The sequence below is a fragment of the Nematostella vectensis genome, chromosome 6, assembly GCF_932526225.1.
Source record: "Nematostella vectensis chromosome 6, jaNemVect1.1, whole genome shotgun sequence".
NCBI classification, from domain to species: domain Eukaryota; kingdom Metazoa; phylum Cnidaria; class Anthozoa; order Actiniaria; family Edwardsiidae; genus Nematostella; species Nematostella vectensis.
The window spans coordinates 13132338-13155747 of record NC_064039.1 but is presented as its reverse complement, the minus strand read 5'-3'; the positions used below and the strand labels follow the sequence as shown (position 1 = coordinate 13155747).

The window sequence follows — 23410 nt, the reverse complement described above, 5'->3', positions numbered from 1 at the left end:
GCACGTTCTGCGTTCGAAAACGCACTTTGATTTGCTGTATAATCCGAATCTGTTGAAACAGTAAATTGTTTATCAATTCATTCCATACCCTGAGATCTCGTGTTACACGGCATCATTTGCAGCGTGAGCTAGAAGATTTCTCTCCTGCATCTTTTTATAATGAGAACAATACGAATGGGTCATTCTTGGATGAAACCGACGGCAAAAAGAACAATATTTGATTTGGATGCAGACAAATTTGGGCTGGATACAGCCGGGATTGTAGCCAAGCCACGGGACTAAAAGGGCGCCAATTTCGTTTCGCGCCATCTTTGGTTCATTAAGATCAAGTATGATTAGTCCGACCTGGGAACACTAAAAATATCCACTTGGTGAATTGTTCACAGAAAGACATGACATATTTGGTATAGCGAAAAGAGATTCTAGGAGAGCTGTGCAAAGAAGAAAAAGGTCATTACTAGGGTAAGCCAATTCGAGTGTCCTTGGTGTTGGTTTTAGAAATAGCTTGTTTAATGACTTGTTAAAGCTCAAGTACCATACGAAGTTTTGAAGATGTATGGCTACTCCTTTTATTTTCTAAAGTCATCTTCTCCATTTGATCTCTTCTGACCCCTAGTCCGCGTTAATTATCGTTATCACCGGCAATCTGCATCTGTTGACAGAAGGCTATTTGTATTGACCTTTTTGCGGGATAAGAATGATTCGGTGTGATTGGTCAAGTCGTGTGGAAGAACGTGGAATCACGAGGGCTCAAATTTCAAGATCATTTTATTGGCTGACTGGCGTTCTCCAGACGCCTTGAATTAAGGCTATTGAAGTGATGGTCTCTGATTGGTTGACCCGCGTTTTGAGGATTCGAAAACAACGCTCTCGCAAAAGTACACATTTAAATGGGAAAGTACATTTTTAAATGGGAAAGTGTTACACACAATAGGGTTTTGAAGTTTAGAAATGCACACAAATTCGAAGATGAGAAAATCTTGGTTGAAAGTTCTTGGAGAGTGCAACACCTACTTGAGTTATCTGTCAACGAGGTGATCATATCATCAGCTCTAGATAAACAGACCGACCAATAAGAGGCGAAAACCGAGTCATTTTGGGAAGTTTCACATTTCGCCATGAGAAAAAAAAGTGACAAGCAAAAATTCCTGCACATATGGGGAATACAAGGAAAAGCCGCGCTCATGTGAAAGCAGGAAAGCATGACTGAGACTGGTAGACATGTACTAGACAAATCGTAACTAACGATTTAGTCTTAATGTTTTGATTTTGGAAATGCTGAGGCATTCTTCTCTGATAACCTTGAAGCGGGTTGTAGGGACAAAGTAATTCAAGAGAAGCCAACAAGAATATTGTCCTTTTAGCGAGATCTTTCATTAAGAAGTCTTCACCCTCGTTTTATGCTTGAGACGACCCCATGCAGACTTCCGTCTTTTTCGTTTATCTATCAGTTATATATTTTGGAAAGCTAGGACTTTCTGCAAGACGAAGAAACTGAATTTGAGATTTTTGAAGTCACAATTTATGGGTAAAAACAGTATGCTAATTAACTATAACCGCAGGTCCCAGATGTAGGGAACACAGGGTTCCAAAAACACCTTGATGCTTACACAAAGTCTTCAAGCAAAATTTGTTTTTTCTTATTATATCGAGAAGATAATAAAAATCCAAAATTTTTCTTTGCTATAATAAAGGTAATGTAGTAGGGAATTTAAAGATGCAAAAATGTTTTTTCGATATAATTTTCATTTCAAGGCACCCCGTAACCTTAAGAATGTCATTCATTCCTGTGTTGACTACCAAAAAACCGCATTCCACAATCGTGGGACGTTATCGGAAAACACTGGGGCCATGTATCAGGGTTTTAATGCTGTCACAGGCTCCGGTAGACGGGAAAGTAACAAGCATTTAACACCACATGAATGTTAATTTCCTCGCTATGTCCCGGGGGTTGTAGTGCCTTGGTTTCAATTGACTGGTGCATTATCATGATCAACTACAAACATGAAATAGTTGCTCATATAAATAATGGATATGATATTGATATATATGTGTGAAAGAGCTCACTTAAGAATAATAAACATCTTCAAGGAGTAATGATAAGAAGGTTAGGGTAAAATGGTCAAGGCAAAACCTACTCAGACCACCTAGTTGTTCTACAGCTCGTCTGTAGTTTTGACTCTAGCTACCTCAAAATTAAAATAGTTTGAGTTATCCGATTAGTTATGACTGCTGATAGGTCCAGATGAAACGGAAATCAAACTCAGTTCAAGTTAGTGGGGAATTCCAGTTATATGAAATTAAGTTAGCATGGTTCTAGTGTAGAATTAATCCATTCTTTTGTGGCATTTTCCAGTGAAACTGAATGGCGGACGACATGTGTCTGGAGTGCTGCGTGGGTATGATCCCTTCATGAACCTTGTTCTGGATGATGCTGTTGAGAATGTGTCGGGAAATGAGAAGCATGCTATTGGCATGGTGGTATGTACCACACTATGTTCTTTTCTACAGTTTGACATTTAGGTCACAAGTAGGCTAGATGCAACTGATGCAGTACTGTAAACATAAAGACTTTCACATAGCACCTAACTCATCAACATTGTCTGTGTCAAACAGAACATAAAATCACCCACTGATTGACTACAGCTTTACTCAACTCTATTACTCATGTTTAAAAGCAGTATTAACATTTGAACTTCCCTTGTACAAAATCTTTGCTGTTTCTTTTAACCAGGTTATCAGAGGAAACAGTATAGTTACCATGGAAGCATTGGACCGAGTGTTATAGCAAGAGAGGGCAAGCCATCATGATGTACAAAGACTTTGTGGAATGAAACAAGACAGGTCATTCCTAGGCTTATCAACACTTGCTGTGACATTTTAACAAGGGCCATTTCCTAGAAAGCATCTTAACAATAACCCAGTGAAAGAAATGGCTGTCTTGAGTTGTGATTAAATAAGATGCACATTTGTCCCTTCATTAGTATTTACATGAAATCTAATAGTTTGGTCCAAATCTAGTATTGTGTTTTTGAAAGTTTTAACCCAGATCTGTGAAGAACTGTTTTTTTACTTGCATAAAATCATAGTACTGTACACATTGGGTCTTATTTATCCATTGAATTGATTTCTTGCCAGTTGCCATTTGCAAACTGAGTAGGGGACCAGGTTTGATACACAAATAACAAGATTGTGAGATCACTGGGCAGGCCAAGGGAGATGTCTTTGTCCATCCATTTCTCCAGGTTGTCAAACCTGACCTTCCTACTACCCATTTTGCAACTGCAGTATAATAACGATAACTATGGCTATAGAAAAAGGCAATAACTAGATGAATAATTCAACAGTGTGCTTTAAGTCATAGAATGTTCAAGGTGCCCTGTACAAAGATTTTATTTACATTTTGTCTATCGTATGTGGACTAATACTAAAATGTACATAAAAAACACCTCTAGATTCCAAATGCAAACTAAATGGATATTTTATTACACACCCACTGTGATATCTATATTTATTCAACAATACCAATAAAATGTGAGCTGTGATGAGACATTATATATTGACCTATCAGAGTGCACGATTTACAAGTGTTGTTGTATAAAAACAAATGTAATGATATCACAGTGTGTCCTGAACAATGTCACACCAACTCGGCATTGCATACTTTCTTAAACATGACATATACATGCAAAAATTAGATCTATTTGCTAAATAAAATATTAGAAGTCATCTCCCCATACTTCAGCTTTTCTCTGCTTCTCTTGCTGCCTTTGTTCTATTGTGAAATAAATTTGTATTAAAAAAATACATGTACAACACAAATACATTCTTAGCTTTGAACCAAGTAAACAGAAATTGCTGAATGAACATGTATAATTGTGCTTGAATCCTGGTGGAAAAAACTCCATTGTGTGCAAATGTGTGCATGTTATATATATTTTCACTACTCGCTGAATTGATTACGTAAGTCATGGACAATGCAGACAGCTCTACTTAAATACACCTACTTTCTCCTTAGTTTTATCACCCACCCAAACCATGTATTCTCTAATAGTGGCCCCACCCCGGGTCCTAGGCTATGAACACGACGATGGGTGGAGTATCCGAGTGCCCAAAATTTTAGACCCAATAGCTCATTGAATCGATAGCATACCTCTGGCTTCCTTGAGCTTTTCCCTCTCTTTCTGCCGCTGTTCCTTTGTCATGGATGACTTCATCCCCAGTGCACCTGCCACAAGTCTATTTGCTGTGAGGTTTGTAGTCTTTGGCCGCTCTTTGTAGGGTAACAAGAACTCTAGAAAGTTATGGGCATTAGCTTGGTGGTAATTCTTGTTTGAGAAGTGCATCATTACAGAAATCACTTTATAGAAAATACTTCGTTAAAATCAAGAAAAAAAATATATAACAATCATCAATAAAACCATTTAGTTTAGTACTGTAGTTGTAGTTTGGTCATTTAGAAAATACTGTAAAATTCAACTGGGCAAATGTCTGAAATACTCAGCCTTGCTTAGATTATTTTTATTGGGCCAGACTTTGCACATTGCTTGCTACATCAAATTCATGTTATGGACTCATCCTATTTGACATTCTGTTGAATATAGACATTAAGAACAAAAACAAAGTTCACATGGAAGCAAGACTCAATCACATGGACATACCGGTACATCTTGCTGACTAGACAAAATAGCTATTGAGGAGGCACACGGATTCGAAGTCATAGCAATACCCCCCCCCCCCCCTCCTACGTTCCTCGCCCAAGAGGGGAGCCTCAAGGAAAATTGACAGGGGTGGTCGTTCTATCTTTTAGGGTATAAAATATATATATATATATAATATTTTTTTCAATTCTGTAATGTCTAAAATTGTTTGACCACACCCAATTTGCTATCTCTTAGGGCTAATTTTTCTGTTGACCACACCCAAAGTGCTATCCCTTAGGGTTAAAATTGATTTTGCTGACAATCCTCCCCATCTGCTTTTATCAGAGCCCCCTCACAGGGCTCCTTGGCTCAAATGTGAAAAAAAAATGACAACCCTACGACGACTGACAGTATATTCTCACCTAGACAGTTCCTGGCTTTTGATTTGGAAGCCTGGATCCCTTGACTGATGGGCCTCAACTTCAGCAAGGGGCTAGAGCAGGACTGGATTGCTTGTTTTGCTAAAGGAAATAAATATAGTTGAGGTAACCTGGAACCAATTTGTCTGTTTCTTTATTCACTCAGTTCCTTATTGAATATTTTTTTTGGGGGGAAGATACTCTTTTCAATAAAAAACAATATCTAGGTACTACATTTCACCAAGAGCAAGCCCAACAGCGCTAGATGATTCCAGTTCTTTTTCAATGCTCTTGTTGTAAACATGAAACTTTAAATAAGCACAGTATAAACTCTCAGGGATAAAAAGTTAAATGATGCAATGCATGTAATCACTTTCACAAATGCTTCAGGGAAAAGAGAGGAAGTCTACCACTCATCATAAAATGTATTTGTATATTGGGCTTCCCTTTCAAAGTAGTCATGCTTTACTGAATTACATGTGTAAGAATTTGCACCCTGCATATCCACACTTTCAAACAGGGGGTCACAAATATTTTTGATTTAAAATGAATGTCCATTTTCTTCTTTTCTCTTTAATGTTCAAAGCATGATCTAAAAAAGGGTTACATGGTCCCACCTTTGGCTGATGCCCCTATCATCATCACATCACCTGTAAGTTCCCATGAGAATACTGCTGAAGCATTATCTTATAGGGATGAAATGTACCCTAAACACCACCCTTGACTGATGCCCCTATCTTCATCACATCACCTGTAGGTTAAGTTCCCTTGAGAATACTGCTGAAGCATTATCTTATAGGGATGAAATGTACCCTAAACACCACCCTTGGCTGATGTCCCTATCTTCATCACACCACCTGTAGGTTAAGTTCCCTTGAGAATACTGCTGAAGCATTATCTTATAGGGATGAAATGTACCCTAAACACCACCCTTGACTGATGCCCCTATCTTCATCACATCACCTGTAGGTTAATTTCCCTTGAGAATACTGCTGAAGCATTATCTTATAGGGATAAAATGTACCCTAAACACCACCCTTGACTGATGCCCCTATCAACATTACATCACCTGTAAGTTCCCTTGAGAATACTGCTGAAGCATTATCTTATAGGGATGAAATGTACCCTAAACACCACCCTTGACTGATGCCCCTATCTTCATCACATCACCTGTAGGTTAAGTTCCCTTGAGAATACTGCTGAAGCATTATCTTATAGGGATGAAATGTACCCTAAACACCACCCTTGACTGATGCCCCTATCAACATTACATCACCTGTAAGTTCCCTTGAGAATACTGCTAAAGCATTATCTTATAGGGATGAAATGTACCCTAAACACCACCCTTGGCTGATGCCCCTATCTTCATCACATCACCTGTAGGTTAATTTCCCTTGAGAATACTGCTGAAGCATTATCTTATAGGGATGAAATGTACCCTAAACACCACCCTTGACTGATGCCCCTATCAACATTACATCACCTGTAAGTTCCCTTGAGAATACTGCTGAAGCATTATCTTATAGGGATGAAATGTACCCTAAATACCACCCTTGGCTGAAGCCCCTATCTTCATCACATCACCTGTAGGTTAATTTCCCTTGAGAATACTGCTGAAGCATTATCTTATAGGGATGAAATGTACCCTAAACACCACCCTTGACTGATGCCCCTATCAACATTACATCACCTGTAAGTTCCCTTGAGAATACTGCTGAAGCATTATCTTATAGGGATGAAATGTACCCTAAACACCACCCTTGGCTGATGCCCCTATCAACATTACATCACCTGTAAGTTCCCTTGAGAATACTGCTGAAGCATTATCTTATAGGGATGAAATGTACCCTAAACACCACCCTTGACTGATGCCCCTATCAACATTACATCACCTGTAAGTTCCCTTGAAAATACTGCTGAAGCATTATCTTATAGGGATGAAATGTACCCTAAACACCACCCTTGGCTGATGCCCCTATCTTCATCACATCACCTGTAGGTTAATTTCCCTTGAGAATACTGCTGAAGCATTATCTTATAGGGATGAAATGTACCCTAAACACCACCCTTGACTGATGCCCCTATCAACATTACATCACCTGTAAGTTCCCTTGAGAATACTGCTGAAGCATTATCTTATAGGGATGAAATGTACCCTAAACACCACCCTTGGCTGATGCCCCTATCTTCATCACATCACCTGTAGGTTAATTTCCCTTGAGAATACTGCTGAAGCATTATCTTATAGGGATGAAATGTACCCTAAACACCACCCTTGACTGATGCCCCTATCAACATTACATCACCTGTAAGTTCCCTTGAGAATACTGCTGAAGCATTATCTTATAGGGATGAAATGTACCCTAAACACCACCCTTGACTGATGCCCCTATCTTCATCACATCACCTGTAGGTTAATTTCCCTTGAGAATACTGCTGAAGCATTATCTTATAGGGATGAAATGTACCCTAAACACCACCCTTGACTGATGCCCCTATCAACATTACATCACCTGTAAGTTCCCTTGAGAATACTGCTGAAGCATTATCTTATAGGGATGAAATGTACCCTAAACACCACCCTTGGCTGATGCCCCTATCTTCATCACATCACCTGTAATTTCCCTTGAGAATACTGCTGAAGCATTATCTTATAGGGATGAAATGTACCCTAAACACCACCCTTGACTGATGCCCCTATCAACATTACATCACCTGTAAGTTCCCTTGAGAATACTGCTGAAGCATTATCTTATAGGGATGAAATGTACCCTAAACACCACCTTTGACTGATGCCCCTATCTTCATCACATCACCTGTAAGTTCCCTTGAGAATACTGCTGAAGCATTATCTTATAGGGATGAAATGTACCCTAAACACCACCCTTGACTGATGCCCCTATCTTCATCACATCACCTGTAGGTTAAGTTCCCTTGAGAATACTGCTGAAGCATTATCTTATAGGGATGAAATGTACCCTAAACACCACCCTTGACTGATGCCCCTATCTTCATCACATCACCTGTAAGTTCCCTTGAGAATACTGCTGAAGCATTATCTTATAGGGATGAAATGTACCCTAAACACCACCCTTGGCTGATGCCCCTATCTTCATCAAATCACCTGTAAGTTCCCTTGAGAATACTGCTGAAGCATTATCTTATAGGGATGAAATGTACCCTAAACACCACCCTTAGCTGATGCCCCTATCTTCATCACATCACCTGTAGGTTAAGTTCCCTTAAGAATACTGCTGAAGCATTATCTTATAGGGATGAAATGTACCCTAAACATCACCCTTAGCTGATGCCCCTATCTTCATCACATCACCTGTAGGTTAAGTTTCCTTAAGAATACTGCTGAAGCATTATCTTATAGGGATGAAATGTACCCTAAACACCACCCTTAGCTGATGCCCCTATCTTCATCACATCACCTGTAGGTTAAGTTCCCTTGAGAATACTGCTGAAGCATTATCTTATAGGGATGAAATGTACCCTAAACACCACCCTTGACTGATGCCCCTATCTTCATCACATCACCTGTAAGTTAAGTTCCCTTAAGAATACTGCTGAAGCATTATCTTATAGGGATGAAATGTACCCTAAACACCACCTTTGGCTGATGTCCCTATCTTCATCACATCACCTGTAGGTTAAGTTCCCTTAAGAATACTGCTGAAGCATTATCTTATAGGGATGAAATGTACCCTAAACACCACCTTTGGCTGATGTCCCTATCTTCATCACATCACCTGTAGGTTAAGTTCCCTTGAGAATACTGCTGAAGCATTATCTTATAGGGATGAAATGTACCCTAAACACCACCCTTGACTGATGTCCCTATCTTCATCGCATCACCTGTAGGTTAAGTTCCCTTGAGAATACTGCTGAAGCATTATCTTATAGGGATGAAATGTACCCTAAACAGCACCCTTGGCTGATGCCCCTATCTTCATCACATCACCTGTAAGTTCCCTTGAGAATACTGCTGAAGCATTATCTTATAGGGATGAAATGTACCCTAAACACCACCCTTGACTGATGCCCCTATCTTCATCACATCACCTGTAAGTTAAGTTCCCTTGAGAATACTGCTGAAGCATTATCTTATAGGGATGAAATGTACCCTAAACACCACCCTTGACTGATGCCCCTATCAACATTACATCACCTGTAAGTTCCCTTGAGAATACTGCTGAAGCATTATCTTATAGGGATGAAATGTACCCTAAACACCACCCTTGGCTGATGCCCCTATCTTCATCACATCACCTGTAGGTTAATTTCCCTTGAGAATACTGCTGAAGCATTATCTTATAGGGATGAAATGTACCCTAAACATCACCCTTGACTGATGCCCCTATCAACATTACATCACCTGTAAGTTCCCTTGAGAATACTGCTGAAGCATTATCTTATAGGGATGAAATGTACCCTAAACACCACCCTTGGCTGATGCCCCTATCTTCATCACATCACCTGTAGGTTAATTTCCCTTGAGAATACTGCTGAAGCATTATCTTATAGGGATGAAATGTACCCTAAACACCACCCTTGACTGATGCCCCTATCTTCATCACATCACCTGTAGGTTAATTTCCCTTGAGAATACTGCTGAAGCATTATCTTATAGGGATGAAATGTACCCTAAACATCACCCTTGACTGATGCCCCTATCAACATTACATCACCTGTAAGTTCCCTTGAGAATACTGCTGAAGCATTATCTTATAGGGATGAAATGTACCCTAAACACCACCCTTGGCTGATGCCCCTATCTTCATCACATCACCTGTAGGTTAATTTCCCTTGAGAATACTGCTGAAGCATTATCTTATAGGGATGAAATGTACCCTAAACACCACCCTTGACTGATGCCCCTATCTTCATCACATCACCTGTAGGTTAATTTCCCTTGAGAATACTGCTGAAGCATTATCTTATAGGGATGAAATGTACCCTAAACACCACCCTTGACTGATGCCCCTATCAACATTACATCACCTGTAAGTTCCCTTGAGAATACTGCTGAAGCATTATCTTATAGGGATGAAATGTACCCTAAACACCACCCTTGGCTGATGCCCCTATCTTCATCACATCACCTGTAATTTCCCTTGAGAATACTGCTGAAGCATTATCTTATAGGGATGAAATGTACCCTAAACACCACCCTTGACTGATGCCCCTATCAACATTACATCACCTGTAAGTTCCCTTGAGAATACTGCTGAAGCATTATCTTATAGGGATGAAATGTACCCTAAACACCACCCTTAGCTGATGCCCCTATCTTCATCACATCACCTGTAGGTTAAGTTCCCTTAAGAATACTGCTGAAGCATTATCTTATAGGGATGAAATGTACCCTAAACACCACCCTTGACTGATGCCCCTATCTTCATCACATCACCTGTAGGTTAAGTTCCCTTAAGAATACTGCTGAAGCATTATCTTATAGGGATGAAATGTACCCTAAACACCACCTTTGGCTGATGTCCCTATCTTCATCACATCACCTGTAGGTTAAGTTCCCTTGAGAATACTGCTGAAGCATTATCTTATAGGGATGAAATGTACCCTAAACACCACCCTTGACTGATGCCCCTATCTTCATCACATCACCTGTAAGTTAAGTTCCCTTAAGAATACTGCTGAAGCATTATCTTATAGGGATGAAATGTACCCTAAACACCACCTTTGGCTGATGCCCCTATCTTCATCACATCACCTGTAGGTTAAGTTCCCTTAAGAATACTGCTGAAGCATTATCTTATAGGGATGAAATGTACCCTAAACACCACCTTTGGCTGATGTCCCTATCTTCATCACATCACCTGTAGGTTAAGTTCCCTTGAGAATACTGCTGAAGCATTATCTTATAGGGATGAAATGTACCCTAAACACCACCCTTGACTGATGCCCCTATCTTCATCACATCACCTGTAGGTTAATTTCCCTTGAGAATACTGCTGAAGCATTATCTTATAGGGATGAAATGTACCCTAAACACCACCCTTGACTGATGCCCCTATCAACATTACATCACCTGTAAGTTCCCTTGAGAATACTGCTGAAGCATTATCTTATAGGGATGAAATGTACCCTAAACACCACCCTTGGCTGATGCCCCTATCTTCATCACATCACCTGTAATTTCCCTTGAGAATACTGCTGAAGCATTATCTTATAGGGATGAAATGTACCCTAAACACCACCCTTGACTGATGCCCCTATCAACATTACATCACCTGTAAGTTCCCTTGAGAATACTGCTGAAGCATTATCTTATAGGGATGAAATGTACCCTAAACACCACCCTTAGCTGATGCCCCTATCTTCATCACATCACCTGTAGGTTAAGTTCCCTTAAGAATACTGCTGAAGCATTATCTTATAGGGATGAAATGTACCCTAAACACCACCCTTGACTGATGCCCCTATCTTCATCACATCACCTGTAGGTTAAGTTCCCTTAAGAATACTGCTGAAGCATTATCTTATAGGGATGAAATGTACCCTAAACACCACCTTTGGCTGATGTCCCTATCTTCATCACATCACCTGTAGGTTAAGTTCTCTTGAGAATACTGCTGAAGCATTATCTTATAGGGATGAAATGTACCCTAAACACCACCCTTGACTGATGCCCCTATCTTCATCACATCACCTGTAAGTTAAGTTCCCTTAAGAATACTGCTGAAGCATTATCTTATAGGGATGAAATGTACCCTAAACACCACCTTTGGCTGATGTCCCTATCTTCATCACATCACCTGTAGGTTAAGTTCCCTTAAGAATACTGCTGAAGCATTATCTTATAGGGATGAAATGTACCCTAAACACCACCTTTGGCTGATGTCCCTATCTTCATCACATCACCTGTAGGTTAAGTTCCCTTGAGAATACTGCTGAAGCATTATCTTATAGGGATGAAATGTACCCTAAACACCACCCTTGACTGATGTCCCTATCTTCATCGCATCACCTGTAGGTTAAGTTCCCTTGAGAATACTGCTGAAGCATTATCTTATAGGGATGAAATGTACCCTAAACAGCACCCTTGGCTGATGCCCCTATCTTCATCACATCACCTGTAAGTTCCCTTGAGAATACTGCTGAAGCATTATCTTATAGGGATGAATTGTACCCTAAACACCACCCTTGACTGATGCCCCTATCTTCATCACATCACCTGTAAGTTAAGTTCCCTTGAGAATACTGCTGAAGCATTATCTTATAGGGATGAAATGTACCCTAAACACCACCCTTGACTGATGTCCCTATCTTCATCGCATCACCTGTAAGTTCCCTTGAGAATACTGCTGAAGCATTATCTTATAGGGATGAAATGTACCCTAAACACCACCCTTGGCTGATGCCCCTATCTTCATCACATCACCTGTAGGTTAATTTCCCTTGAGAATACTGCTGAAGCATTATCTTATAGGGATGAAATGTACCCTAAACATCACCCTTGACTGATGCCCCTATCAACATTACATCACCTGTAAGTTCCCTTGAGAATACTGCTGAAGCATTATCTTATAGGGATGAAATGTACCCTAAACACCACCCTTGGCTGATGCCCCTATCTTCATCACATCACCTGTAGGTTAATTTCCCTTGAGAATACTGCTGAAGCATTATCTTATAGGGATGAAATGTACCCTAAACACCACCCTTGACTGATGCCCCTATCAACATTACATCACCTGTAAGTTCCCTTGAGAATACTGCTGAAGCATTATCTTATAGGGATGAAATGTACCCTAAACACCACCCTTGACTGATGCCCCTATCTTCATCACATCACCTGTAGGTTAATTTCTCTTGAGAATACTGCTGAAGCATTATCTTATAGGGATGAAATGTACCCTAAACACCACCCTTGACTGATGCCCCTATCAACATTACATCACCTGTAAGTTCCCTTGAGAATACTGCTGAAGCATTATCTTATAGGGATGAAATGTACCCTAAACACCACCCTTGGCTGATGCCCCTATCTTCATCACATCACCTGTAATTTCCCTTGAGAATACTGCTGAAGCATTATCTTATAGGGATGAAATGTACCCTAAACACCACCCTTGGCTGATGCCCCTATCATCATCACATCACCTGTAAGTTCCCTTGAGAATACTGCTGAAGCATTATCTTATAGGGATGAAATGTACCCTAAACACCACCCTTGACTGATGCCCCTATCAACATTACATCACCTGTAAGTTCCCTTGAGAATACTGCTGAAGCATTATCTTATAGGGATGAAATGTACCCTAAACACCACCCTTGACTGATGCCCCTATCTTCATCACATCACCTGTAAGTTCCCTTGAGAATACTGCTGAAGCATTATCTTATAGGGATGAAATGTACCCTAAACACCACCCTTGACTGATGCCCCTATCTTCATCACATCACCTGTAGGTTAAGTTCCCTTGAGAATACTGCTGAAGCATTATCTTATAGGGATGAAATGTACCCTAAACACCACCCTTGACTGATGCCCCTATCTTCATCACATCACCTGTAAGTTCCCTTGAGAATACTGCTGAAGCATTATCTTATAGGGATGAAATGTACCCTAAACACCACCCTTGGCTGATGCCCCTATCTTCATCAAATCACCTGTAAGTTCCCTTGAGAATACTGCTGAAGCATTATCTTATAGGGATGAAATGTACCCTAAACACCACCCTTAGCTGATGCCCCTATCTTCATCACATCACCTGTAGGTTAAGTTCCCTTAAGAATACTGCTGAAGCATTATCTTATAGGGATGAAATGTACCCTAAACACCACCCTTAGCTGATGCCCCTATCTTCATCACATCACCTGTAGGTTAAGTTCCCTTAAGAATACTGCTGAAGCATTATCTTATAGGGATGAAATGTACCCTAAACACCACCCTTAGCTGATGCCCCTATCTTCATCACATCACCTGTAGGTTAAGTTCCCTTGAGAATACTGCTGAAGCATTATCTTATAGGGATGAAATGTACCCTAAACACCACCTTTGGCTGATGTCCCTATCTTCATCACATCACCTGTAGGTTAAGTTCCCTTAAGAATACTGCTGAAGCATTATCTTATAGGGATGAAATGTACCCTAAACACCACCTTTGGCTGATGTCCCTATCTTCATCACATCACCTGTAAGTTCCCTTGAGAATACTGCTGAAGCATTATCTTATAGGGATGAAATGTACCCTAAACACCACCCTTGACTGATGCCCCTATCTTCATCACATCACCTGTAAGTTAAGTTCCCTTGAGAATACTGCTGAAGCATTATCTTATAGGGATGAAATGTACCCTAAACACCACCCTTGGCTGATGTCCCTATCTTCATCACACCACCTGTAGGTTAAGTTCCCTTGAGAATACTGCTGAAGCATTATCTTATAGGGATGAAATGTACCCTAAACACCACCCTTGGCTGATGTCCCTATCTTCATCACATCACCTGTAAGTTCCCTTGAGAATACTGCTGAAGCATTATCTTATAGGGATGAAATGTACCCTAAACACCACCCTTGACTGATGCCCCTATCTTCATCACATCACCTGTAATTTCACTTGAGAATACTGCTGAAGCATTATCTTATAGGGATGAAATGTACCCTAAACACCACCCTTGACTGATGCCCCTATCTTCATCACATCACCTGTAGGTTAAGTTCCATTGAGAATACTGCTGAAGCATTATCTTATAGGGATGAAATGTACCCTAAACACCACCCTTGGCTGATGCCCCTATCTTCATCACATCACCTGTAAGTTCCCTTGAGAATACTGCTGAAGCATTATCTTATAGGGATGAAATGTACCCTAAACACCACCCTTGGCTGATGCCCCTATCTTCATCACATCACCTGTAATTTCCCTTGAGAATACTGCTGAAGCATTATCTTATAGGGATGAAATGTACCCTAAACACCACCCTTGGCTGATGCCCCTATCTTCATCACATCACCTGTAATTTCCCTTGAGAATACTGCTGAAGCATTATCTTATAGGGATGAAATGTACCCTAAACACCACCCTTGGCTGATGCCCCTATCTTCATCAAATCACCTGTAAGTTCCCTTGAGAATACTGCTGAAGCATTATCTTATAGGGATGAAATGTACCCTAAACACCACCCTTGACTGATGCCCCTATCTTCATCACATCACCTGTAATTTCCCTTGAAAATACTGCTGAAGCATTATCTTATAGGGATGAAATGTACCCTAAACACCACCCTTGGCTGATGCCCCTATCTTCATCACATCACCTGTAATTTCACTTGAGAAAACCGCCAAGGCATGAGTGTCGTCCACCCACATGATATTATAGCCTTGCTTCCTGAAAAGGAAAAGAACAGCTATAAATCAATACAAAAACAATAAAAAAAAAAAACAGAATCATTTCAAGTACTTACGTGAACATGGCTAGTGCCTGGGAGACATCTTTGGTTTGGAGTTCAGGTGAAAAGTCGTAGATCTCCAAAATATGTGAATATGCTGTAAAAAAAAGGGAAAAAATAAAATAATTATATATAATAAAGGTAAAAATAAAATAATTATATTCCATAATTCTCTGGCCCAGTGCAATTACAGGGTTTAGTATTCTGTGAATCCTTTGATAAAAAAAGCTTTTGTTTATTGAACAAAGAGGGACTCGGATTGTCTGATACAGAAAGTAAATTTAGATTGACATAATACAACAAACCTGGGTCCTCATCAAGGTCAACTTCCTTAGGAGTGAAGGCATAGAAGTCAAACTGGGTCTTGCGCACTGATGGCTTTTTGATACCAGTCAAATTTGATAGCTGAAAGATTAGACAATATTAAACATCAATAAAATTACATCTTAACTGTTTTGATAACTTGCAATTTGAATAACATTATCAATAAAGGCCCAAAAACAGCATAAAGACAAAGGTCAACTTTCACACAGGTATAGCAGCCAGGAATGCTATGTAGGATTTGTAGTCAGGATAAGCTGAGGAAAGGGGGTGTGTGTAGCTATAGATAACATAGGTTCAAAAAGTCCTAGAAATATTTAGAATAATCTCCACACATAAAGAATTCCACCTGACCTCTTTTATTAGCTCAGGGTTGATACATTCTCCACTCTCATCAAAGTTTGCATCCCAGTCATCCTCAGATTCTTCTTCGCCACTCACATGCTTCTTAGGCAGTGTTTTCTGTTCTTTCTCATTTTTTTTCTTTTTCTCTTTTGAAGACCGTTTTGTGGTTTTGTCTTTGCCTTTCTTGTCTTTAACTTTTTTAGTTGTCTTTGATGTTATCTCTTTTGTCTTTTTTCTTTCACCCTCACTTTTTCCTTCATTCACTTTTTTTTGGTTCTCTTGATCAATAACATGTGTAAGTAAGTTCTCTAACACCTCTCTACATATCAAGATGTTTTCGTCTGCATCAGTTGAGCATGTATTCTCTTGGGCACAGATATTATGACCTCTCAAATGATCACTATCATCCGTCACTATTTCATTAGCTTGATTCACTTCTGATATGGATAAGTTAGTTTTACTATTGTATATATCAATTGGAATAGAAGAACTGATAAATAATTGAGGAGGTGAACATGAGCCCTCCTCACTGCAACTCTCAGAGTTTGTATCAGAAGGAGTCACAAATTCAGGGTGTTCTCTGAATGCTGTGTTGCTGTTTTCATTAAAAGTTTTAGCTTGTGTCTCTGTGTAGGAATCATTTTTCTGATAATGACTCGACCCTGATTCTTCCTCAACTAGTTCTAAAGTACCCTGTAAACTAGAGCCATCTTCAACTAACTCTTTAGTTCCCTCTCCAGGGCCATTCTGTGGTTCTCTGTTAACACACGTTGGAGTTTTGTTAGATGTTGTAGTGTGTGCAACTGCACAGTTATCATTTTTCTGATCACAAGATTTCTCTTTATTGCCCCCTACAGGGACGTGCAGACAAGACTCATTTTTAACTATCTCTTTACTTTTCTCAACTGGGTGATTTCTCTGTTCTCCAATTATACAAACTGAAGTGTTGTTAGACGTTCTAGTGTGTGCTACTTCACAGGTATCATTTTTCTGATCAGGAGTTGAACTTGATTCTTCTTTAATAAGCTCTACAGGACCCTGCAAACAAGACTCATCTTCGAACTTCTCATTACTTTTAACTGTGCCATTTCCCTGTTTTCCAATCAAATAAACTGAAGTGTTGTCCTTTTCTACATTCCCCTTTAATCTTTCTCTCCGCAAAGCTCCTGGGACATATATTGGCTGGTCAGGCCTGCGTGCACGGCCTCTGCTTCGTCCTCTAGGTCTGACACTAGGATCAATTCCTGATGGCTTTACCCCTTGTGGATCCTGACTTAACTCTCTTACTTTCTTCCCCCTTCCTCTTCCATGAGCAGTCCAAAGAGGTTTGTTTCTTTCTTCACTGGTCTCATGTGTCAAGTTCCAAGACCTATTAAAAATATGATTAGTTCCTATGTCTGATTTGAATATTATACTTATAACATTAAATAGTAAGATCATTCATTCTATTAGTCTGTGATAGTTTTTTTTAATTTAACGGGAATTGCCATCTATAAAATCAATGAAGTCAATAAAAATAATTTCTTTGAACAAAGGTAAAAGTCTTTCCAATGTTTAGGAAATATCAAGGATATGGTTGGGAGATTACACATGCCTGCCTTGTGCCATATACACCGTTGTACGACGCTCTTCCGCTGAACCAACCGATAACGTCCTCAGACTTGGAAACCGCTCCTGAACCAGCTGATGTGTGAGAAAACGGAGTCGAGGACTGAGTGGCGGCAAGAAGAGCACACTGCTCGGGCAAGAGTTGCTCTGGAGATGTTCTAGTTCGTCTTCCAAGCGATCTAGATATTGCTGCTCTGGCCAGGAAGGGAAGCTGTAGCAAGCCAGGATGATTGGAAAAGATTTTGAATTTCGTGATCACGTTTACTCACAGCGACATTAGAACTATGGGTTATGGTAATTAATACCTTTGATTAACTTTGGAGATATCTCACTTATTCCAGAAAAAAGATTTAGCCAAAGAGAATAAAAGATAAAATACATCCGCAATGTCACTTTTTGTTCTGAACTCAGCCATTTTGGATTTGCTATTAAACCCAGGCTCCTAATCGCGCGCGTGACACAGGAGGCCCAACTTTCTTTGAAATGTAGAGGGAGTGGGTCCATAACTGTCAGTTTTTTAATTCTTTAATGAATAAGTGTTTGTTTGTTTTAGTCTCCTTTGCAGCTTTATGACACATACTAGGCGCTGCACTTGGACAACTGGCCAGCAAAACAATGCAAGCACGAACATAACTGCTTTGAACCCCCCCCCCCCCCCTCTCCTGTAACCCAATAAAACCGCTAGCAACAAATGCAACCGGCAGACCCTCCGATTTTTTTCAACCTGATTAAAAAGTGATTTGCTTTTCTGAGAGAGAGGGGCTGTGATGTTAAAACTTTGCGACACCTTGAGGGTGGGAAAGGTATAAAATGTCCTAACAGGGGGACCCCTAGGGCATGCGAGGTCCAAATTGGGGGAAGGGGCCTAGTTGGATAGTTTCCAAAGGGGGACCAAACAGAGTCCCACATTAAAGCTGCATTGTCACCAGTTTACTCTTCCGGTCGATTACGTAACAATCTCCGATGATTTTTAACGGAAGACGTGAAAAATATTTCAAAATATTAAAAGCATTGTGTCTATTGAAAGTTTCTTTGAGGATATGATTGATAATTTAGCGCGGATGGCCTGTTAAATATCTCGGATTCTAATAGATTCTTTTGTCTTTAAACGGTTGAGGTTTCCGTCGGACCTCCGGAAGTAAACTGGTGACAATGCTGCTTTAAGTTAGGCTAAGGATCTATCAATTAGATAAGGAATTTTGAATTGTTGTTTACTCTTTATTTCTCTGTTTTAGAAATAAACTACAGTAGATAGAATATGAGGCAGTGCAAGTTTTTGCCTACAATGCTAACCACATAGCTAACCATAACAAAATAATACTTTCTTTGAAAGACTAGACCACAGCTGCTGTTTATGTACATGTTAAAATAATGCTCTTTTTAGAATATTTTATCCTTTGTTGGTGCAAAAATCTGAACTATGGAACAACATCAGCTTTTGCACAAGCTGAAAGTATTTGTACAAATGAAAACAAGTGGATACATATTTTATCACTAAATTCTTACAAATAGATTTTACAGAGTAAAGAGCATGCTCTTATTAGAGGGCCTTTCCTTGCTGCCCAGCAAATTCCAGGTTATCATTTATAAACAGTTTTTTTTATTTTATGCTTTAACTGCACTTGTGAGCGATCTGCAAACATAGGCTCATGAATTCCAAGCAACAAAAGAATTGAACTGTTTCCATTGGCTTGTTCTTTAATAGCTTCTACTCACATCATCTCACTGCAAAGCATTGAACAATGAGAGGGTATAAAATGTTGTTTCACTACAGATTTAAAACTTGATTCACTAAAGTGAGAAGCATTTTAGAATTCTTGGTCAGAGTCTGAAAAATAATCAAAATCACAAAAAATGGATAATATGCATTTGGTCAGGGCTTGCAGCCAGGATTGTGATTAGATGGCTTAATTGATAGGAATTCTTTGCTACCTCTAGTTAACGTTGTGTTGTGTTGAGTTATTTATTTTAAGTATGGTAGAGGAAATAATATTTAATGAATCCCTACTCTCAGAAAGCCCTAGCGGAACAAGTCAATAAAACACAAGCCAAGCAAAACTTGAAACATTTCAATTCCATACTTACAATGCTTTTAGGATATCTTAGAGGGGTGGCGAATGGTCCCAAAAATATAAATTTTCTCACCAAATTTTAAGGCATTTGATTCATGGATTTTAGAGATTCAATTTCTTGTTCTTGTATCTTTTGAAAAGCAAGATCTTGTTTTTTTTTTATTTTCAAAACAGCCATATCGGAATTTCTCGGATTGACCATTTGCCACCCCTTTAGATGCACTTAAAAAAGTGGATGCATCAAATATTTTATGATTCATCACCAAAATCTTGCAAAACAAATTTTTCTGTAGCCTGTGTATTGGGCCGCTTCCTCTGATTTCTCGGCCGTGAACACCTTCCCTCTCTCTTTTAGTGGGGCTACCCAGGCTTACTCCTTTGTATTACCAGATACCAGCACAAAAATGAAGATTATGAACTTATGGATAATGTTAACATTCTTTGTCTAGTTAATAAGCATCTTGTGTGTACTCATGTCTCATTTAAATTGGCTATTTGGCTGGGAGCCTTGGGGTGCTTCTACCAAGGGTGGTATCATGCCTGCACTTGTAAACAATGCCACATTTATTAAATATCTGAAACAAGACAAGAAAAATTAATTGCAGAACTTATGAATAACAAAGAACCATTAAACTCAATGAGTACTGGATAACATTATACATTAAATGTTGGAAAATTCGCGACCGGAAAATTTCCAAACACTGAAAATTCACGGTCAGGTCTTGAACCTCGAGGTTTTTTGACCCCCCCAAAATACTACTAATTTACCAATATATATACAAAATAACTACAAAATACCCACTGACGGTTTAAATCACGGATTTAACTCTTGACCCGCGAATTTTCCAACATTTACTGTATTGGAAATCCTGATAGTAATGTCACTGTCTCTGTAAAGAGGAAAATAAACTGCATATATATTCTAAAATGCGCACTAAGGGCAAGTGCATAGGCGTGGCTGTGACCCCCTCCCCCCATACATTTTCTTAATGTTTCTGTATTGTGCCTCCATATATTTTCTTAATGTTTCTGTATTGTGCTACCCGAATATTTCGAGTCCTGCTACAGCACTGGTACAAATAACCCTTTCACTATTACATAACAAATGACCCTCCCACTATCACAGTACAGTGGAAATCCTGATAGTAAGGTCACTGTCTCTGTAAAGGGCTTTAAAATGTACAGAGAAGGTATGGAAGTACCTGTCATCTGTATTTACCTTTTACTCGACCCCCTCTGTTGTCTGTTCTGAGGGTAACTGTCCTTCTTGGCCATGTGTCATGCTGCCGGTGTGTTGTGGTTGAACCTCAATTTGTTTTTCGGATGCATCTTGTGACTCATCACTCTCTTCACCAGGCTTGGTCACAAACCGCCCACCATTACTCCTTTTCCGTCGACATGCGTGCTGATGTCGGGATTCATGCAGATATTTCTGAAAACATATTCACATCTCCATGGTTATCATATAAGACTTATTCAACAATGGATCCAGAATTATATAGAGGGAGTGAATAAGATGGTCCAGACATATACCTCAGTATGAGACATTTTGTGTTATTTTATACAAAACAAAGGACATCAACTTTACTTTTTTTACTCAGTTAAGGGTATCCATCCAATCCATCACTCCCAATCACTCCTATATACAACCCTGTATATAGGAGTGATGGATTGGAGTATACTTCCTAAAAACAACATGTTTACCATATATCTAAGCAAGCAAGGCTTACCTTTCTGACTTTAGGAATTTTCCCTTCTGCTTCAAGCTTGGCCCGTGCTTGCCGTCTCTTGATGATACGATGGTATTGCTTAGCATTGACATACAATGGCTCATCCAAAGTTTCCATCGCCACTGGAATCCTTTGTGCTCCAATGGGCTGTCCATTCATCTACAACACAGATACATACATATATACATACATTTACATTGCATAAAATTGCACTCCAATTTGAGTATTGGAAAGTTTAAAATATTTTCTGTCAAAAAGAAGCAATCACACTGTGGCAAAACGGAAAAAATGTCCTTGAATATAACATTTGTGGTTGTCTAAATAATTTTCATAAATTCCCATACGGCCAAAGCAAACAGGGGAAATAAGAAATTTATTTTACAGCAGTTTGAGAAACAAAATTCATTGCAAAGTGTCACATTGTTTCTGAGCAGGATTTATGACCTGTCACACCAACCAACCACAAATTTGTAGATAATTTTTGAAAATTTATATATCTTGATTTTGTTCATCAAACTATATCTCTTAACTTGAATACAAGATTTTTTTAATACTCCGAACTACAGCATGACGATTCAGTAACTTTTTTTCCGTCTTGTAGTTTTTTTTACAAAAATATTGTGCTAGCTGTACATAGGATTTAGTGATCAAAAGAAATCAAGATGGCACTGGACTTGGATTAACTGTGTCTGATCTTAAAAAAGATACAGGAAAGAAACATCGTATAAACGGAGGGATTTAAAGTGAGGTCAAGCAAAGAGGGAAACATATTTATGGAAACTGAAGCGATATCGATAAAATAAACCATATATAGGGTAGCAAATTATATAAAATCCTATACTAAGCACTAATGAATAATGATATTGAACGATTTACTTTCGTGATCAATAGTTTAGTATAAAATCACACTTAATATAAGGGCGAAGTGAAAATACACGGGAAAACAGCTGTTCCAAGCGAAGCGCTTCTAATCATAAATAATGGCGTCACGTCGAACAAAGAACAACGCAAGCCGATCGCATTTTTTCGAGAAACCACGCAAAACCCGACTCGAATTCGTTTGTGTTAGCTTTATTTCCCTCCAAATTCTAAACAGTGATGTTTGATTGGTACACATTGGATGAATTCGTCTTTCTTCACCTGCTAAAGCGAGCGAAAGCCATTGATTGGCAAACGTAGTTACCCAGTGATACGGACCCTCGCCACGACCAATAGCGACTCTCCCTCAACAATATTGCAGGGATTGGACGAATTTTTAAATCCTACAATTCATCTGACAGCTCGAAATTCCCGGCTTTTTCTACTATTTTAAACTTTCAGTACAACTTTTCTTGAGTATGTTGCTGATAAAAGACATACAACGGTTCGATTCGGGTTACTTGAGACTGTTGTTTCGCTCGGGCAAATTTTAGCTTTGGATAGGTGTTTTCTTCGGTCTTCGACTCTTATTTTGCCTTGCTTCGAACTTCACGAAGGACCGAAAACAACACCAAACACAAGAAAAGGGTAAACTAATATAACTCACCATAATTTGGGGGTTTCCGTTAGATACTTGCTGAGTAATTGCGCCAGTAGAAACGTTGTATTCGGAAGGATTGGCCGTCAAGAACGCTCGTTGATCCGGGTTGCCGAACATCTGTAAGGCGGCATGTTGCTGCGAGGGATCCACGATATACAACCCTTTGCTCTGGTCAGGCTGTATCAGGTTAACTGCTGTCGCATGTGCCGAAGACGGCACTGTATGAGAGACAGCGACTGTATTTTGCGGTGCAAAGTTGTTGAGTTGAGGCGAGTTTGGCGCTGCTTCCATCGCCATTTTGATCTTCTTTCACAACTAATGAATATTTGATTG

General features: G+C 39.5%; 3 protein-coding genes and 1 long non-coding RNA gene across 5 annotated transcripts in view; 1 reads left to right on the top strand and 3 right to left on the bottom strand.

Moving 5' to 3' along the window:
- Positions 1-3918, top strand: part of LOC5520969 (small nuclear ribonucleoprotein G) — a 9384-nt gene extending 5466 nt beyond the window's left edge. The window contains exons 3-4 of the mRNA XM_001640826.3: positions 2357-2481; positions 2735-3918. Of these exons, the coding sequence (XP_001640876.1) occupies positions 2357-2481; positions 2735-2788 (179 nt within the window). The 3' untranslated portion in view covers positions 2789-3918. The remainder of the gene's footprint in view (positions 1-2356; positions 2482-2734) is intronic.
- LOC116604147 (coiled-coil domain-containing protein R3HCC1L) lies at positions 3053-23338 on the bottom strand. Of its 2 annotated transcripts, none has more exons than XM_048729090.1 (9): positions 23193-23338; positions 17743-17782; positions 16158-17517; positions 15788-15887; positions 15498-15579; positions 15351-15421; positions 5066-5164; positions 4154-4294; positions 3053-3775 (listed from the first exon to the last, which is right to left on the bottom strand). In XM_048729090.1, the coding sequence occupies exons 1-9, from the start codon at positions 23206-23208 to the stop codon at positions 3720-3722; spliced, it is 1965 nt and encodes a 654-aa protein (XP_048585047.1). In that variant the 5' UTR covers positions 23209-23338; the 3' UTR covers positions 3053-3719. The 2 variants fall into 2 exon arrangements, with proteins under 2 accessions (XP_048585047.1, XP_032222030.2); XM_032366139.2 differs by lacking the exon at positions 23193-23338 and adding an exon at positions 18062-18189 and having other exon boundaries at positions 17743-17967.
- Positions 8423-10471, bottom strand: LOC125567959. The gene is made up of 2 exons (XR_007311938.1): positions 10272-10471; positions 8423-8605 (listed from the first exon to the last, which is right to left on the bottom strand). It is a non-coding gene; the product is annotated as an uncharacterized LOC125567959 (long non-coding RNA).
- LOC5521065 (nuclear transcription factor Y subunit alpha) lies at positions 18954-23410 on the bottom strand. Its single transcript, XM_001640726.3, has 4 exons — positions 23084-23410; positions 21559-21717; positions 21048-21260; positions 18954-20403 (listed from the first exon to the last, which is right to left on the bottom strand). The coding sequence occupies exons 1-3, from the start codon at positions 23372-23374 to the stop codon at positions 21051-21053; spliced, it is 660 nt and encodes a 219-aa protein (XP_001640776.3). The 5' UTR covers positions 23375-23410; the 3' UTR covers positions 18954-20403; positions 21048-21050.

What these genes read in the sequence shown, in the direction of transcription:
- LOC5521065 (XM_001640726.3), bottom strand. Translation starts at nt 23,374, where the DNA reads ATGGCGATGGAAGCAGCGCCAAACTCGCCTCAACTCAACAACTTTGCA. An exon ending in ACGGAAACCCCCAAATTATG is followed by an intron (nt 21,718 to 23,083) that starts GTGAGTTATATT and finishes TCTGTGTTGTAG; the next exon opens with ATGAATGGACAGCCCATTGG. An exon ending in AAATTCCTAAAGTCAGAAAG is followed by an intron (nt 21,261 to 21,558) that starts GTAAGCCTTGCT and finishes ATATGTTTTCAG; the next exon opens with AAATATCTGCATGAATCCCG.
- LOC116604147 (XM_048729090.1), bottom strand. An exon ending in ACCCTGAGCTAATAAAAGAG is followed by an intron (nt 15,888 to 16,157) that starts GTCAGGTGGAAT and finishes CTAATCTTTCAG; the next exon opens with CTATCAAATTTGACTGGTAT. An exon ending in AAAGCTCAAGGAAGCCAGAG is followed by an intron (nt 3,776 to 4,153) that starts GTATGCTATCGA and finishes ATTTCACAATAG; the next exon opens with AACAAAGGCAGCAAGAGAAG.